The 17,411-nt window shown below is 46.0% G+C and overlaps 1 protein-coding gene across 1 annotated transcript in view; it reads right to left on the bottom strand.

Annotated features, from left to right (window-relative positions):
- Trit1 (tRNA isopentenyltransferase 1) overlaps positions 1-17,411 on the bottom strand; it is a 45,991-nt gene that overhangs the window by 16,586 nt on the left and 11,994 nt on the right. The window contains exon 2 of the mRNA XM_051171396.1: positions 2,636-2,776. Within this exon, the coding sequence (XP_051027353.1) occupies positions 2,636-2,776 (141 nt within the window). The remainder of the gene's footprint in view (positions 1-2,635; positions 2,777-17,411) is intronic.

The raw sequence follows: 17,411 nt of genomic DNA, 5'->3' as shown, positions 1-17,411 counted from the left end.
TGTGTGTGTGTGTGGTGTGTGTGTGTGTGTGGTGTGTGGTGTGTGTGTGTGTGGTGTGTGTGTGTGGTGTGTGTAGTGTATGTGTGGTGTGTGTGTGTGTGTGGGTGTGTGGTGTGTGGTGTGTGTAGTGTATGTGTGGTGTGTGTGTGTGTCGTGTATGTGTGGGTGTGTGTGTAGTGTCTGTGTGGTGTGTGTGTAGTGTGTGGTGTGTGTGTGTGTGGTGTGTGTGGTGTGGTGTGTGGTGTGTGTGTGTGTGTGGTGTTGTGTGTGTGTGTGTGTGTGTGTGTGTGTGTGTGTGTGTGTGTTGTGTATGTGTGTGTGGTGTGTGTGTGTGGTGTGTGTGTGTGTGTGGTGTGGTGTCGTGTAGTGGTGTGTGTGTGTGTATGTGTGGTGTGTGTGTGTGTGTGGTGTGTGTGTGTGTGTGTGTGTAGTGTATGTGTGGTGTATGTGTAGTGTGTGTGTGGTGTGTGTTGTGTGTGTGTGGTGTGTACTTTTGAGAATCAGTTTTCTCCTTTTCTACTTTGGGATCTGGTGATCAAACTTGGGCCATCAGATTTACATGGCAAGTGCTTTTACCCACTGAGCCATCTCACTGGCCGCGGTGTTACAAAATCACTAGTACTTTATAACTGTTACTGTGATTGTGGCCTTTACTTAATGGCTCAGGACTTTCCCCCCAGTTATTAGGGACTGAACCGAGGACCTCACTCATTCATACTAGTCAAGTGCTCTGGCACTGAGCAACATCCCCAATACTTAAAACTTTTCAGTGTTTGTTTTAATAGCTGGCAGTTCAGATATTAAAGATATTCTGCACTTAAAATATAAAGTAGGCTCCTTACATTATTCATTTTTTTGTTGAAACTGTCTTTTATAGTTTTGAGATAGTCTCACCATGTGTAGTAAGTACTCTTTCTTTTAAACACTACTTTATTTGGGGTGTTTAGGCCTCAACCTCCCTTCCAGCCTCTCAACCCTACGTAGGAGAGAGGAGGCCCCTTAATTTCTCCTGGCTGTTTAGGGTCAACTGGGTTCTTTTGGGCTGTACCCATCTCTGTCAACAGCAGACACAGCCAGCCATCTCCTCCAAGGATCTGGGTCCCAAAGCATTTCTCTCCATCTGTCTGCTCCAAACTGTGACACTGCCCATCTCTGGCCCCTTCAAACTGCTACACCACACGCCAACACTGCACGCCACACCATGCTCTCTCTTAGCTTTCATTTGTATATTGAGAGCCCTTAGACCACGCCTCTCTGTGTGCTGCACTAGGAAGGCCATTATCAGCTGGCAAAAGACAAGGCCTGTACGAGACAATTAACAGCTGTGGACAGACTAAAGCTCAAACTAAAATTCAACACTTGGGATTAAAACAAAAACATATTTATATAACACAACTAAGTATACAAAGAAATCAAAGCTTCCATTACAACCACGTGTCCCAGACTGGCCCTGGATGCACAATCTCCTGCCCTAGCGTCCCCTAGAGATAAAATCCCCTTTCTCAAAAATGTCTTAATCTTATCCAGAACGATTTTTTCCAGTCTCCTCCTACTCAACAACCCCCCTGAAGTTTTCAGTGGCTTCATTAGCACGGTAAATTGACAGCACCACATCCCCACTTTACAGTGCAGAGAACTGCAGCTCAACGGTGTGAGCAGTAAAAACAACATGGTCAAAAGAGGTAATTTCTTAATCAGAACACAGATTTCCTACTTCTAAATCAGTGTCCCTGTCACAAAATGTTTTTTCCAAATGTCCTTAGGAATCATGTATAGGCTGGCAAAATGGTCCAATGGGTAAAAGCAGTTGCCCAGCAAGCCTGACGACCTGAGTTCAATCCCTAGGGGACCACATAAAAAAGCCAGAGAGCCGGGCGTGGTGGCGCATGCCTTTAATCCCAGCACTCGGGAGGCAGAGGCAGGCGGATCGCTGTGAGTTCGAGGCCAGCCTGGTCTACAAAGTGAGTCCAGGATGGCCAAGGCTACACAGAGAAACCCTGTCTCAAAAAAACCAAAAAAAAAAAGAAAAAAAAAATAAAAAAATAAAAAAGCCAGATGTGGAAGGCTAAAGAGATGGCCCAGCGGCTAAGAGCACTGGCTTTTCTTCCAGAGGACCTGGGTTCAATTCCCAGAACCCACATGGGAGCTCACAACTGTCTGTAACTTCAGTTCTAGGGAATCTGAAACCCTCATACAGACATTCACGCAGAAAAAATATCAATCCACATGAAGTAAAAATAAAAATTAAATAAATAAAAAGCTGAACGTGGTGCACACATCTATAATCCCAGCATCCCTACTTCGAAATGAGAGCCAGAATCATCTGGAAGATCACTGTAGGTCTGCTACCCTGGGATACACAGGACAGCAGAAATGACAAGAAACACCTTGCCTAACCAGGTAAAAGGAGAGAACTGATTCCTGAAAGTTTTACTCTGACTTCCACATGTAGACATGCCACATGCATGCACACACACACACAATAAGAATTTATAAACTTTAAAAGAACCACACAGACCTCTTGTTCTAGTGCAGATGCTAACTCAGTAGACCTGGGGTGGAGCCAAGAGGCAGCATTTCTGCAGAGCTTTGAGCAAAGCTGTCCAATCCTAGACACCTGTTTCCTTAAGGATATCAGGGCAGTCGCTCTGTTCCTGAAGTCCACCACGGTGTAGCTGGTCACTAGTGGATCCACAAAACTGATCATGTGGTGCTGGCACATCTTCTGCTCTTGGGCGGAGACCTTGTTAGTGATGATGTCCAGCCCTTCATAGACCTATGCAGAAGAAAATGGATGTGAGAAAGTCATCAGCCTCCACAAAAACACTCTTGATGAGCAGAAGTGACAGTATATTTCTCCTTCCAGCCTAATACTTGGCTGACCCCAAGCAACAGATCTGGCCTGTGCCTGGGAGCAGAGCCCTCAGCAACAAAAGCTAAATCATAGAAAGAAGGAAACAAAGCCTTCGCTGGCTTGCTTGTCACACTGTAGCTGTTAGCCTGACTTAAAGGTTATGGAGGTGTGTAAATCCGCGCCAGGGAGAAGGAATCCATAGGAGTCAAAGACCTCTCCAGGCTCAGCGAGAGCATTAAAACCAGCTTCTTCACTTTCTTGACTAGCAGTCTCCAGAAGCGAACAGTTTGTGTCGGTCATAACACTACTCCAAGAAGCGCAGTAGTTCTTGGATTTAAGGAGCTCTAATAGGTTTTTAGGATTCGTATCAGATTGGTTCAATTTTATGAAGTGGTCGATCTATGAAGACACACACAGAAAGCACACGTGTCCTCACCACTGCCTTGCACTGCTAGCGACCTCATTATCTGCCCAATGGCTGCCCAGGTCAGCACTTACAGTCTACTTACAGACAATATCTAGCCTGAAAGCTCTTGATCTGCCAACTCAACTAAAAAGTTCAAGTGCTTGTTGTCTGAACGCAAGGTCTCAGATGGAGTCCAGATCTGAAAATACTAGTTTGGGATGAAATGTTCTCTGTGTAATCACTGATTCTGCGAGGAGCACCAAACCAACAAACAGCAAGCTCTACCAAGCTCCAACGAAAGTGTTTTTATCTTGCTGGGCGTGATGGCACACGCCTTTAATCCCAGCACTCGGGAGGCAGAGGCAAGCGGATCACTGTGAGTTTGAGGCCAGCCTGGTCTACAAAGCAAGTCCAGGACAGCCAAGATAACATAGAGAAACCCTGTTCTGGGGGGGAAAACTGTTTTTATCTCACACTTCCCTTTACTTACACAGTGTCAAGTAAGTGGAGCAGAGTGCTATGGCTGTAAGGAAGAGCGCTGGCGCCACGCTGCCTCAGATCAACTCCTGGCTCTGCCACATGCTAGTTTTTATTCCTGTAGTGCACAGTCACCAACTTCTCTGAACCCAATGGCCTGTAAGTGCAGTGGAGATAGAGACTCCTAACTCAGAGGGCTGTGAGGGCTAAATGTCTTACTCCATGTAAAATGCTCCTTGTTTTTACCTGGTACTCGCTAAGCATTATGGGTCTATATGACTCCACTCACTACCCCTACTTTTCTCTCAGACACTCAAAAGGTTAACCGTCTATCTTGAGATCTGCCTTTAGGCGTATCTTCTAGAGCAGTGGATCTTTCTAATGCTATAACCCTTTAATATAGCTCCTCGTGTTGTAGTGAACCCCCAACCATAAAATTACTTTCATTGCTACTTAATAACTGTAATTTTGCTGTTATGAATCATAACGTAAATATCTGGTATGCAGATGGTCTCAGGGGAATCCTGTGAAAGGGTCGCTTGACACTTCAAAAGGGGTGGCAACCCACAGGTTGAGAACCACTGTTCTAGAAGCCCTAAGATGGCAAGTTAAAAAAAAAAAAGCTGGGTGTGGTGGCACATGCCTTTAATCCCAGCACTCAGGAGGCAGATGCAGGTAGATCTTTGTGAGTTCGAGGCCAACCTGGTCTACAAAGGGAGTCCAGGACAGCCAAGATAACATAGAGAAACCCAGTCTTAAAAAAAACTAAAATAATAAAAAGATGGCAAGTTAAAAGAGGCAAACACAGCCAGGTGTGATGGTGCATTCTGGAGGCAGAGACAGCATAGGCAGACCTGTGAGTTCCAGGCCAACCTGGTCTACAGGGCAAATTTAAGGACAACTTTGTTTTTCAAGACAGGGGAAGAAAAAGCAAACATGTAAGTGTGATTCCAAAAGAAGATAGTCCCAGAAGAAGGCCCATGTTATTACAAACAGAAAGGCTTACCATGCAGTGTTTAGTATATACAAATTCAAGGAATATCAGGAGATATAAAATATTGACAATTGAGCTTGTATTTATAGTTACAAACTATAAGTCATTTAAAAAGTAAACAAAAATCCAATTACTAATGTATATCATCCTCCTTAAGTGATTTGTTACTCTTTGTCTCCTATAGCATCCAATTAATTGGGACAGGACATAAAGATATGGGTGAGCTGAGCACAGTGGCATTCACTTGCAATCCTAGTCCTGGAGAGGCTGAGGCTGAGCACAACGACTACAAGTTCAAGGCCAGCCTGCACTATGTGGAGAGCTCCTGTCTGAAAGAAAAAACAAAAACAAAAAAATGCATGAAATAAGCACATGTCAGGCAGCTTCTTACATGAATTCCACAGGGTCATATCATCACACTGTACAGTGTTCCACATCTGGTCCCTGCTGGTTGTGTGACCAATGAGAGGGAAAAGGCACACTGTAAGCACGGGGAGGGCAGACCTGCGACACTGGCCACGCTCCAAACTAAAGCTAGGTGGCAAACATGGGAAGTTAACCTACTATTTTTGATCTCCACCTCCCTTTTCCTTTCCTCTCTTTCTCTCTCATGTGAGGTGTGTGTGTGTGTGTGTGTGTGTGTGTGTGTGTGTGTGTGTGTGTGTGTGTGTGTGTGTGTAGAGGTGGGAAACAGGATAGCTCTATGGGAATGGCACTTGCCACCAAGCCTGAGAACCTGAATTTGATCCCTGGAACCAGTTTTCCGTCTCCCACTAGTTGTCCTCTGACCTCCACATGAAAACCATCGCCTGTGCACCAACCCCCATACTACATATGTTTATATATATTTATATAAATATAGAAATCTTAAATAGGGTTGGGAATGTAGTATTTGCATAACATGCACAAGTCCTGGTTTGATCACAAGAACACAGTGGTAGGAGTGAAGGAGAGAGGTGTGGTGGCAGGTGGGTCAGCAGTTCTAGGCCAGCTTTGGCTGTATTAAACTTTATCTCACAATTAGTCAAATTTTGAGACAAGAGTCTCACTATGTAACCCTAGCTGGCCTGGAACTTGCTCTGTAGACCAGGCTGGGCTTAAACTCACAGAGATCATCTGCTCCTGCCTTCCAAGTGCTGGGATTTCTGGTCTATGCCACCATGCCCAGCTTACTGTTTGTTTATTTAGGGTCTCAGGTAAGGCTGGCAGTGTGACTGAGGGGTAGGGCATTTGCCTAGCAAGTGAGAGGTGGCCTAGTTTGGATTATTAGCATCACAAGAAAGAAAAACAAGATTAAAAGTACAGAAAACAAATGCTGACAAGGATGTAAAGAAACCAAAAGTTTTGGTGCACTTGTGTTTAGAAGCTTAAAGCAGTGTACAACCCACAACAGCATATCCATCCACTCTCAGGCCCTGGGCTGGCTCTGGAGTCCCAGCTGACATCACCATGGCCTCTAAGCTGACCTTACAGCCCCTCCCACTGCTGGTGCAGCTACTGTTGGTTGCAAACAGAGCCTACTGAGGTCCAGCATTATCCAGTGTGTGCAGGGGGAGAACAAAGAAGTGCCTCAGAGGGACACATCCCCAGAGCCTATCCTCCCAGCACATCACGGGATCTTCCCCCTGGACAACCACCAGGTCAATCAGCTCACTAACACCTGTGCTACTCCGGCTGCCCCAGCATATAACCAGTCACCGATATGCCGCCGACTCTCCACCGCTCCAGAGTCTCCTCCCACTTCTCAGCCAAGCCCTTCTGCACAGCACTGGTCCCCCTCAGGCTCTGGGCAGGCCTTGATGCATTTCTCTCTGAAGTGCTGCCTTCTCAGCAGCCAGGAGGCTGGGATCAACTCGGCCTTTTCTCCACTCAGCACTGCCGGCACCTCTGCAGACTGAAGACAGCCCCAAGAGTAAACCCAGAGAGCACCCTTTCCTTACTGCGAGACCCCAAAGGTTTTCACATGCAAAGGCATCTCCCAGTCTCTCAGCTCTGCCACAGTCTAGACCTGGCCAGAAAGAACATTTCTGTGAGTGTCCCTCACAGCCTGTACAGCAGCAGCCCCAAATTCCTAGGCAATGACAGTGATGGCAGCTAGGAGCTTGTCAGCACCAAACACAAGATCAGACAGCTGCTGGACAGCCTGTCTCCACACCTGCCTTTCCCTTCTTAGTGCCGTCTATGTGCCAAGTGGAAGAAAATACTGACAACAAAAGATGGTGTCTTTTCACTTAAAAATCTCTGTGGAAGAGTTCTCGTGATGAGTATAAGAGCTATCTGAGGTCAGACACGTAATGCACAGCTGTAGTCCCAGCACTTAAGAAGTGGAAGAAAAAAGACCACACAAGTTTAGGTCAGCCCTGGCTACATAGCAGGACCCTGCCTCAAAACACAAAAACGAACCAGGTGTGGTGGGATATGGTTTTAAACCCAGCAGTGGTAGGCAGATCTCTGTGAATTCAAGGCCAGTCTGATCCATGCATTAGTTCCAGGCCAGCCAAGATCACATTAGGAAACTCTGTCTCAAAAATTAAATAAGAAGAGAAGAAGAAACAACAAAAAGGCTCCATGGCCCTCTGAGCTGACCCTGGAAGCTGGGATAGGGCAGCAGCAGCTCCGCTATGTCTGAGCCTTATGATCCCCATACAGAAGCTGAATGGCCACCACAGGTATACAACAGGCTCTCAGCCCACTGCCTCCAAGGTCACCATTAAGTTGAGGAGACTTAACTTTCCTTGGCATCCCTGTATCGAAGTGAGGAGCAGGCAGGTCACTCTGTGACTCACGGAGAGGTCAGAGTTCTCTGACTTCACTTATGACCTCATCCTGTGTAGGCTGACAGACAACCTACAGCCAACACTAGACCATGTGGGAGCCGACCAAGACAGGTGCAGGGGCAGCTGCGGCCTTTGACATTCTGTGGCCTGCCAATGGCTGATCTCTGAGGTCTAACAGTCCTTCCTCTCCCTGCTCTGGGGACTAGCAACACAAGTTCCCTGTGTTCATGGAGCTAAAGTTCAATTTAGGGCTTAAGACCTACAGGGGGTGAGGTAAGGGCAAGCCCTACTTTCAGTTACAACTCTGCTGCCATTTCTCTAGATTCATGTACAGACATCTCATGCTTTAAATGTTCTCTGTCCCCCACTAAATAGCTCCTTCAGGGTCTAAAGAAAGTACCTGTTGCTATGAGCCTTCTCTCTGCGCCTGTTATACTTGCTGAGCCACATTTTTGTAGCTTTGATTAAAGTTCATCAGCCTCTACAAATAAAACCTGATAGACAGACCATTAAAAAATAAAAAAAAATGGTAGAGTCGGGAGCTGGAGAGATGGCTCAGTAGTTAGGAACATTTGCTGTACTGGGCATGGTGGTACACACCTTTAATCTCAGCACTCAGGAGGCAGGTGGATCGCTGTGAGCTGGAGGCCAGCCTGGCCTACAAACTCGAGTCCAGGATAGCCAGGGCTGTTATACAGAGAAACCCTGTCTCTAGAAACATTAAAAAAAGAAAGAAAGAAAGAAAAGAAAAGAAAAAGAGAAAGAAAGAAAGAAAGAAAGAAAGAAAGAAAGAAAGAAAGAAAGAAAGAGCGAGCACTTGCTGCTTGCTGCTCTTACAGAGGACCTGGGTCAGTTCTCAGGAGCCACAGGGCAGCTCACAACCAACTTTGGCACTAGTTCCAGGGGATCCAATGCCTTCTTCTGGTTTCCTTGGGCACCAGGCATACACATGGTGCACAGTCATATATGTGGACAAAACTGACATGTTAAAAAAAAAAACTTAAAAAAATTTTAATGGTAGAGCTACATGAATAATGTAGAAATTCCTCAAAAAATAGAAAATAGAAGTTCTATAGAACACAGAAAATCTCCTTTTGGTATAAACCCAAAATAATGAAAGCAGGGTATTGGACATATATTTATATAACCATATTCGTAACAGCCAAAAAGTGAGAATAACACCAGATGCCCATCAGCAGACAAATGGCAGCACATGAGTATACATCCCTGTGATGGGCTAGTGCTCAGAGGGAGAAACTGGGATTCATGTTAAAGCAAAGACAAACCTTGAAGACCTGACTGATGAGGGAGACGCAGCAGCTCCAAAAGGGCACGAACTTCTGAGAGCCAAGAACATGATTCCACCTACACAAGGCACCTGGCAGCAGACAAAGCCATAGAGACAAAAAGCAGGCTTTCTGCTTATTGGACAGACTTTCAGTTTTTGAAAGGCAGGAATATCCTAGAAACAAAAGGTAGCGGTAGTCACAGGAAAACGTAAATGTACATAGTGCCACTAAGCTGGCAGAAGTAACCACTGAGTAACAGCAAAACGGCTTGGCAAGTAAAGGCACTTGCCACCATGCCTGACACCCGAGTTTGATCCCCAGAATTCACATGGTGGGAAGTAGAAAACTGAATGCTGTAGGTTGTCCTCCAACCTCCACATGCATGCCTTAGCATGTGTAACCATACATACACGTACCCACAAAGTACATAAATAAATGTAAAAGAAAAAAATTTTTAATGGGCCTTGAGTTGGGTGTGGTGGCATATACCTTTAATCCTAGCATTCAAGAGGCGGAGGCAGGTAGATATCTGTGAGTTTGAGACCAGTCAGAAATACAAAGACTGTCTCAAAAATAAAAAAATAAAAAAATAAAAATAATAATTAAAGTGGCCTTTAAAATAATATGGCAAATTTAGTTTATTGTCGTGTGTGTGTGTGTGTGTGTGTGTGTGTGTGTGTGTGTGTGTTTCTCGAGATTAAACCCAGGGCGAAGCACACACAAAACACGTACTCACTCACTGAACCATGTATATTTTATCTGAATTTTTTACCTTTTATTTTTATTGTTTGAGACAGGATCTCATATAGCTCAGGCCAGATTCAAACTCACTTGTAGCTGAGGCTAACCTTGAACTACTAATCCTCCTGCCTCTACCTCCCAAGTGCTAGGTTTATAGATGTGTGCCACACACCAGCTTAAAAAAACTGATGACAGAGCCGGGCGTGGTGGCGCACGCCTTTAATCCCAGCACTCGGGAGGCAGAGGCAGGTGGATCACTGTGAGTTCGAGGCCAGCCTGGTCTACAAAGTGAGTCCAGGATGGCCAAGGCTACACAGAGAAACCCTGTCTCAAAAAACCAAAAAAAAAAAAAAAAAAAAAACTGATGACAGCTGTTGGGCAGCGTGAAACAGGGAACGAATATTAGCAATGAGATAAAGTGTTCAGAATTATTCAGAGCTGATACTGTTCCATTTCTTGAACACACATTTTTTTCTTTTTCTGTGTTTTTTTTTTTTTTTTTCCCCTTCTCTTGGTTTTTTGAGACAGGGTCTCTCTGTGTAGCCTTGGCTGTCCTGGACTTGCTTTGTAGACCAGGCTGGCCTCAAATTCACAGCGATCCGCCTACCTCTGCCTCCTGAGTGCTGGGATTAAAGGCATGCGCCACCACGCCCGGCTGCATGGGCACATTTTATAGGTATACATTTTTTTGTCCATTAAAACCAGCTGCACAGCTAAACAGTGAAACAGAGGCTGGGCAGATAGCTCAATGCTTAAGAGCACTTTACAAAAGGCCTGAGTTCAGTTCCCAGCACTCACAGCAGGTGGCTCAGCAGTGCCTGTAATTCTAACTCCTGGGGAAACTGACACCCTTGTCTGGCCTCCGACACATACTTGCAGGCAAAACAGCCTACATGTAAAAATAAATAAATAGACATCAAAGCCACAAGAATAAGCTGCTACTGACTTGCATTATAGATAACTGCCCAAGCACGCCTCCAGGGAGCTGAAAGCACAGCTCAGAGGGGGCAAGCGCTTGCCTAGCACATCCTGGGTTCAATCCTTAGGACCAAGGAGTGAGAAAAACAGAAACAAAAATAAAGTAACAACAAAACCTAAAAACAAATTATTTTGTAAAAAAGCTATTTTTAGCCCAAGTTTAGGTGTCATCATATCTCAAATGCCACAGTCACGCTTAGAATTTTTTATTTATGTACTATTATTTATGCCGAGGGCATTCTTTAACCCGGGCAGCTTAGACTTGGGTTGATTGCCTTGCGTATGCCCGCACACACAGCTCCAGTTAGTTTCAGTACGCTTCTACTTTATACAACAGTCAGTCTGGATGCTGGAAGAGCTAAAATCTTCCAAAGACAGCAAGCCACTCTGCTCCATTTCCCTGCTCCCATGGGACCCTGTGATGGGAGCACAGGGAGCACAGGGAGATGACTGTGAGGAGATGGGTTGGTAGCATGCTGGCCTAGCATGAATGAGGTCATGAGCCAACTACCCAGAACTACTTAAACCTTTGGTGGGTGGGTAGGAGCTTTTGAGGGATGTCTCATTTGCGTAAGGAAGATTTCCAGGTGCGGCTGGATATGACCTTCTAAGAAGACAGAAAGTTGAATGTGGCTGCATGACCTCCTTGGGAGGTGGGGGCAAAGGTGGGGGGCGGGTACCCAGGGTTAGAACATGCAGACCTGGGGTGGGGTGAGGGAAGCAGTCCTACTGATGCTAATCTCAGGATGAGATTTCCAGGGTTTGGACATGCCTTGGCCCCATTCTCCAGGCAGGCTGTCCTGCAGCCCTGCAGCCCTGCAGCCCTGGCTGGCCTGGGACACTCTAAGTAGACCAGGCTGGTCTCAAACATACAGAGCCAGGCCTGGTGGTCATTTCTGACCTTTTCAGTGCTAACTGAGCAGCCGCATTCCTTGGAAGTACATGTCTGAGCTAGGGAAGACAGTTGTATATACAGTATAAAGGTGCAGACTGTCAGCTTTAAATTTCGGCTACTGGCCAGGCATCTTGGTGCACTCCTTTAATCTCCACACTGGGAGGCAGAAGTAGGCAGATCACTGAGTCCAAAGCCAGCCTGGTCTAAAGAAAGTTCCAGGACAGCCAGGACTACACATAGAAACCCTGTCTCAAAAACCCAAAACAAACAAACAAACAAAAACAAAACAAAAAACCCAACAAACAAACAAACAAACAAACTACAAAAATAAAATTTGGCTGCTTACGCAGTTGGAAACCTTCACTTGGCGGCTAAGTATCTAATTTTTATTTTGCCCTAAGTTTCCTCATCTGAAAGTGAGGATAATGAACACATCTGCATTCTTCATTGAGTATTCTGATAATTAGTTAATATATGTAAAATGTTTAGAACAGTGCCAACAGACGGTAAGTACTACATTAATTGCATGACATTATATTTAATATATTTAATTAGTGGTGATTAAACATGATTTTCCTTGGCTCTTGGAGGTGAGGTCCCTGGCAAGTGCTTGAAAGAAAAGAACCATACAATGTCCCAAAGCTAAACATGAAACTGGCCTGAAAGTGTTGGGGTGAGAGGAGAGCTGCAGGGGTTGGTTCTCTCCTCCTTCCACCTGGCTTCTGGGGATCAAACTCAGGTCCTCAAGCAGCCATTCAACGGCCTCAGGAAGGTGGCCATTCCAAACAGATTCCCGTGTCCTCCTTCTTTCTGACGGTCAGACTACTGAAAGGCTGGTCCCCAGGGAACTGGAACTTCCCCAGGAACCTATGCTGGGAGAAGGAAAGGGATGAACTCTAGGGTCAGCAGCTGAGGATCTTGGTTGATCCCTGGTCCCATCAGATGAGGAGCTACAGAAGACATTTCTGTCAGAACAACCTGCAGAGGAGACTGGAGCTGAGACCCTGACGAGATAGCAACACCACACCTTGACCAGGACACTGACCTCTCACACGCTGCTTAAACCTAAACCTCATGTCAAGACCTCAAAGACGGATGGGGTGGGGTGGGGTGTCACTGGACCCCCTTCTTTATCTGCTCCTTTCCCCAATGTAGCCACAATGAATAAACCTGCTTTCCATGCTTTTGTTGTGCTTGTCTGGCTTATTAAAGCTGGGTGCCAGGCACGGTGGCCCACACCTTTAGACAGACTGCTCTCAGGAGCTAGAGGCAGGCAGATCTGAGTCTGGGGCCAACCTGATCTACATAGAATGTTCCAAGCTATATAGACTCTATCTCAAAAATAAACAAAAGATAGGTAGCTAAACCCAGCTGTTAGGGCTGCCACGACCCAGGTTCTATCTGACCCTAAGAGCTCCAATAAAAAGAGGGACTTTAGACACCGAGACAGTGTGGGACCCTTAGAGCCTAAAATATTTACTAGTGGCTCTTCTCAAAATAGTGACAGCTGCTGTTCTAGCTCAGCACATTTCCCGTTCTAACATACCCAAAGAAGAAGCTGGTCCCCCAAAAGCTATGATTTGTCTGAAGCTGTACCTACATATAGTAGCTAGGCTGAGAGTGAAACCCAGCTTTCCAGGTAAACCAACCCATCCACAGGGTGAAAGGAAGAGACCTCAGCAGAACAACAAACTGTAAACTGAAGATTCTGGCCTTTGAAGTTTGTTGGTCAACAGTCTTGCTAATTGCTGTAACCTAGAGGCAGTGCATTTGACCCTCCCCCAGTACCGCCCCCCTCCACTCCTCCTCCTCCCTTCACCCCCTCACCCCACCACCCCACCCCCGTGCCCCCCAATGTACAGCAAAGGTTGAGAAGCACACTCAAGGGCTGGGCTGGGCTGTAAGTGTAAACAAGGAGAGAGGAGGGCTAGGGAATGGCTCTGTGAATAAAGCACACAAACAACAGGAACAGAGTTTGGCTCTCCAGAACTCACAAGTGTGCAGCAAAGACGGATCCTGGGGGCGCTGGAGTAGGCAGAACTGGCAAGCCTGCGGCTCAGCCGAGGACCCTGCCTCAGTAAGAGGAGAGGAACGAAGAGTCCCAGCATCAGCTCCGAGCCTCCCAACACCCCACACATGTGAACACACACTACAAACACATACATGCAAAGAAAAGAAAAATGAAAGAAAATAGCAAAGAGGGCAGAGAAGAGGGGGAGGGAAAAGAGTTGATAAAGCAGTCCTCAGGGTCACCTGTGATAGTCTACAAGCATGTGCAGAGACAGCCGGGTGGCGGCGGCGCACGCCTGTAATCCAAGCACTTGGGAGGCAGGGGCAGGCGGATCTGTGTGAGTTCGAGGTCAGCCTGGTCTACAAAGAGAGTCCAGGGCAGTCAGGGCTACACAGAGAAACCCTGTCTTGAAAAAAACAAAACAAAAGAATGTGCAGAGAACCGTGTGGTCGTTTGATAGGAATGGCCCCATAGGCTATATATTTGGATGCTTGGTCATTAGGGAGCGGTGCCAGTTGACAGGGATGAGGAGGTGTGGCTTTGTTGGAGGAAGTATATTACTAGGGGTGAGCTCTGGAGTTTCAGGTGTTCAAGCCAAGTCTCGTGTGTGTGTGTGTGTGTGTGTGTGTGTGTGTGTGTCTATCTGTCTGTCTGTCTGTCTCAGCTTCTTCAGCACCATGTATGCCTGTGTGCCACCATGCTGATAACGAACTAAACCTCTGAACTGTAAACCAGCCCCAATTAAATGCTTTCCTCTTATGAGTTGCCATGGTTATGGTGTCTCTTCACAGCAATAGAACACTGACAAAGAAAACCCCAAGGGAAAGAAAGGAAGGAAAATAGGTAGGGGAGGCCCCAGGCTTTTTTTTTTTTTTAAAAAGCTTGCTATGTAGTACAGACTGGTCCAAATTCAAGTGTATCCTCCTATGGAAGCCTCCCAAATGCTGGGATTACAGATGTGAGTCCTATAAACTCCACCCCTTCAGAGGAGTATAAATGTCAGCTGTGAATTATTAAGTTACAATACGCAAATTATAAATTTGTATGACAAAAAAGGTGGGCCAACCATTTAACTAAAAAACTAATACTCAAGACAATACCAAGCAGGTGTATTGGCACATATCAAAAGCCCTGCTCTGGGGAAGGGCAGGTGGGAGGGTAAGGAGTTCAAGACTTGGTTACAGTTCAGCTTGAGGCTTTGCCCGAGCTGCATGAGACTATCTCAAAACACACACACACACACACACACACACACACACACACACACACACACACACTAACAAAACACCAAACATAATACCCAGAACTGTCTCACAAATCAAAAAACATACAAATGAGAAGCATTATACATAAGTGAGCACAGCAAATAAGGGAAAATTCATTAGGGGAGGCAGAGACAAGAGAGGAGGATCTCTGTGAATTCTAGGTCAGCCTTGTCTATAGAGCAAGATCCAGGACAGCCAGAGCTGTTATAGGCGGGGGCGGTGACACACACATACAACTAGTCTCAAACAAATGAACAAAAAGAACAGGAAAACACAAAAGGCCAATGTACTCTTGAAAAGGCAACTGACCCCACTAGAAAAAGGAAGAGGGGGAAGGCAGGCAGGCAGGCTGGCTGTGTGTTACCAGTCCGACAAGAACGCAAGATAGGCAACAGTACAGGAGCATCAGAAGAGAGGGAAAAGGAGACACACAACTCTGCTATGGTTCTTGTAAGAAACACAGCAGTTATGTAGCAAAATGTAATACATACAACTCAACAACAAAAAGACAAACAACCCAATTTAAAAATAAGCAGCCAAGTGGGGCATGGTGGTGCATGCCTTTAGTCCCAGCACTCAGGAAGCAGAGTTTCAAGGTCAGCCTGGTCTACAAAGAATCTTGGATAGTGGGGCTGTTACACAGTGAAACCCTGTCTCAAAAAAAAAAAAAAAAAAGCAGCCAAAAGCTGCCCAGAGAGGTTCAGGCCCCTTAGGTCTGCACTAGCAAGACTGAGACAGGAAGATTCCTACACCTCTGAGACCAGCCTGGATTACACAGTTAGTTCAAAGATAGCAAAGGCTACATATATAAAGAAAGGCCAAACAAATAAAGTGGGGTGGGGTGGTATAGCTCCTGTCTGGCATGTATGAGACCATGGACTCTCCCCTACACTGCAGGGAAGAGTAAGTCACTTTTTGTTGTTTGAGGGAAGGGCTGGGGCTTGTAGCTCAGTGCTAGAACACTCACCTAGCATGCATAGCATTACCCCTATCACTAGGGAAACCATCAACAAAACTATCAATAGTCATTAGAGAACTATACATCAAAACTGAAGTTAGATTCCACTTTCAAAAGCACTAGAATCGCCTTGTAAACTGTACACAACATAAAGTACATTTGGATCACAAAGATGGCTTGATGGTAAAGGTGCTGGCTGAAAACCTGACGACCGGAGCGTAATCTTTATGATGGAAAGATAAAATGACTCCCACAAGTTGTCCTTAGACCAGACAGACAGACAGACAGACACAGACACAGACAGACAGACAGACAGACAGACAGACACAGACACAGACACGTTTAAGTACTGTATTATACGCAAACTTAAACATGGCTCAGTTAGAAGAACGCTTGACTTCCTGCACAGGCTGATTTTGACCCTCAGCACCTCAGATGGGTGTGGTAGAGCACCACACAGCCTGTTCCAGGCCAATCTGGAGTCCATGAGATCCTGTCTCAAAACTGCAAAGCAGGGGCAGGGCAGATGGCTCAGCAGGTAACAGTGTTTGCCCCACAGCCTGACAACTTACTTTGATCCTCTCAGAGCTGGAAGCCCAGTGCACTTAATCCTAGCACTGCTGCTGTGAGATGCAAAGTGGAGAAAGTGGTTTGATTTTGGACAAGTGTGTGTAATGTGTGTGCGTGAGTGTGGGCACACGTGTGTGGAGGTCAGAGACAATACAGAGAGTGTCCGTCTTGTTTCATCCAGCTTGTCCTCACATCTTAGATCGCCATGGTATTTTGAGAACTAGGAAAGTGTCACAGGCACGAGCCCAGTTCCTAACGTGTAGATGTGGATTTTACCCATCGATGTCTCTTTCTAGTTCAGGATACAATTTAGGATGCCCTCTTGCATCTAATCATCATGTGTCCTTGGCCTCCTAGAGGAGGGACAGTTTTCAGTTTTTAGCTTCATGTCCTTGATTCTCTTGAAGGGTACTTGGTCAGCTCTTTTCTTGAATGTCTCTCAGTCTGATTTTTGGTTTCCCAGAATCCAACTGGTGATACCTTCCTCACTGCATTCATTACATCAAGAATAATTGCTGGGTGGTGGTGGGGCACGCCTTTAATCCCAGCACTCGGAGGCAGAGGCAGGTAGATCTCTGTGAATTCCAGGCCAGCCTGGTCTACAGAGTGAGTCCAGGACAGCCATGACTACACAGAGAAACCCTGTCTCAAAAAACAAACAAACAAAATCCCCCTGAGTCATTATTGGTGGCAGAGCTCGGGCTGTTTCATTAAGGTTGTACTTGTCTTGTTCTTTCCACACTACTTTGCCTTTCCATCTTAATAAGATGACAGCACCTGGTCAAACTCCTTAAAAATAAATTGTCAAAACTGCCCCTTACTGAATGGGAGAGGAATTACAGCCTTACATCCTAGAGGGAGGATGACAGCAGGACGGTGCTAAAAACAGGACAGTGGTCTTAGGAATGGTGACATGTGCCCGAGACCCCAGCACTCTGGGGGCTGAAGCAGGACCGTGAGTCGAGGCTCCGCTAGGTGACAAAGCGAGACTCTTGTCTTTAAAACAAAAACAAAAGGGCTGGAGAGATGGCTCAGTGGTTAAGGGCACTGACTGCTCTTCCAGAGGTCCTGAGTTCAATTCCCAGCAATTACATGGTAGCTCAAAACCGTCTATAATGTGATCTGGTGCCCTCTTCTGGTCTGCGGATGTATATGTAGGCAGAGCACTGTATACATAAAAATAAATATTTTTAAAA

This window comes from Acomys russatus, chromosome 29, assembly GCF_903995435.1.
Source record: "Acomys russatus chromosome 29, mAcoRus1.1, whole genome shotgun sequence".
Lineage (NCBI taxonomy): Eukaryota > Metazoa > Chordata > Mammalia > Rodentia > Muridae > Acomys > Acomys russatus.
This window is presented reverse-complemented; position numbering and strand designations above follow the sequence as displayed.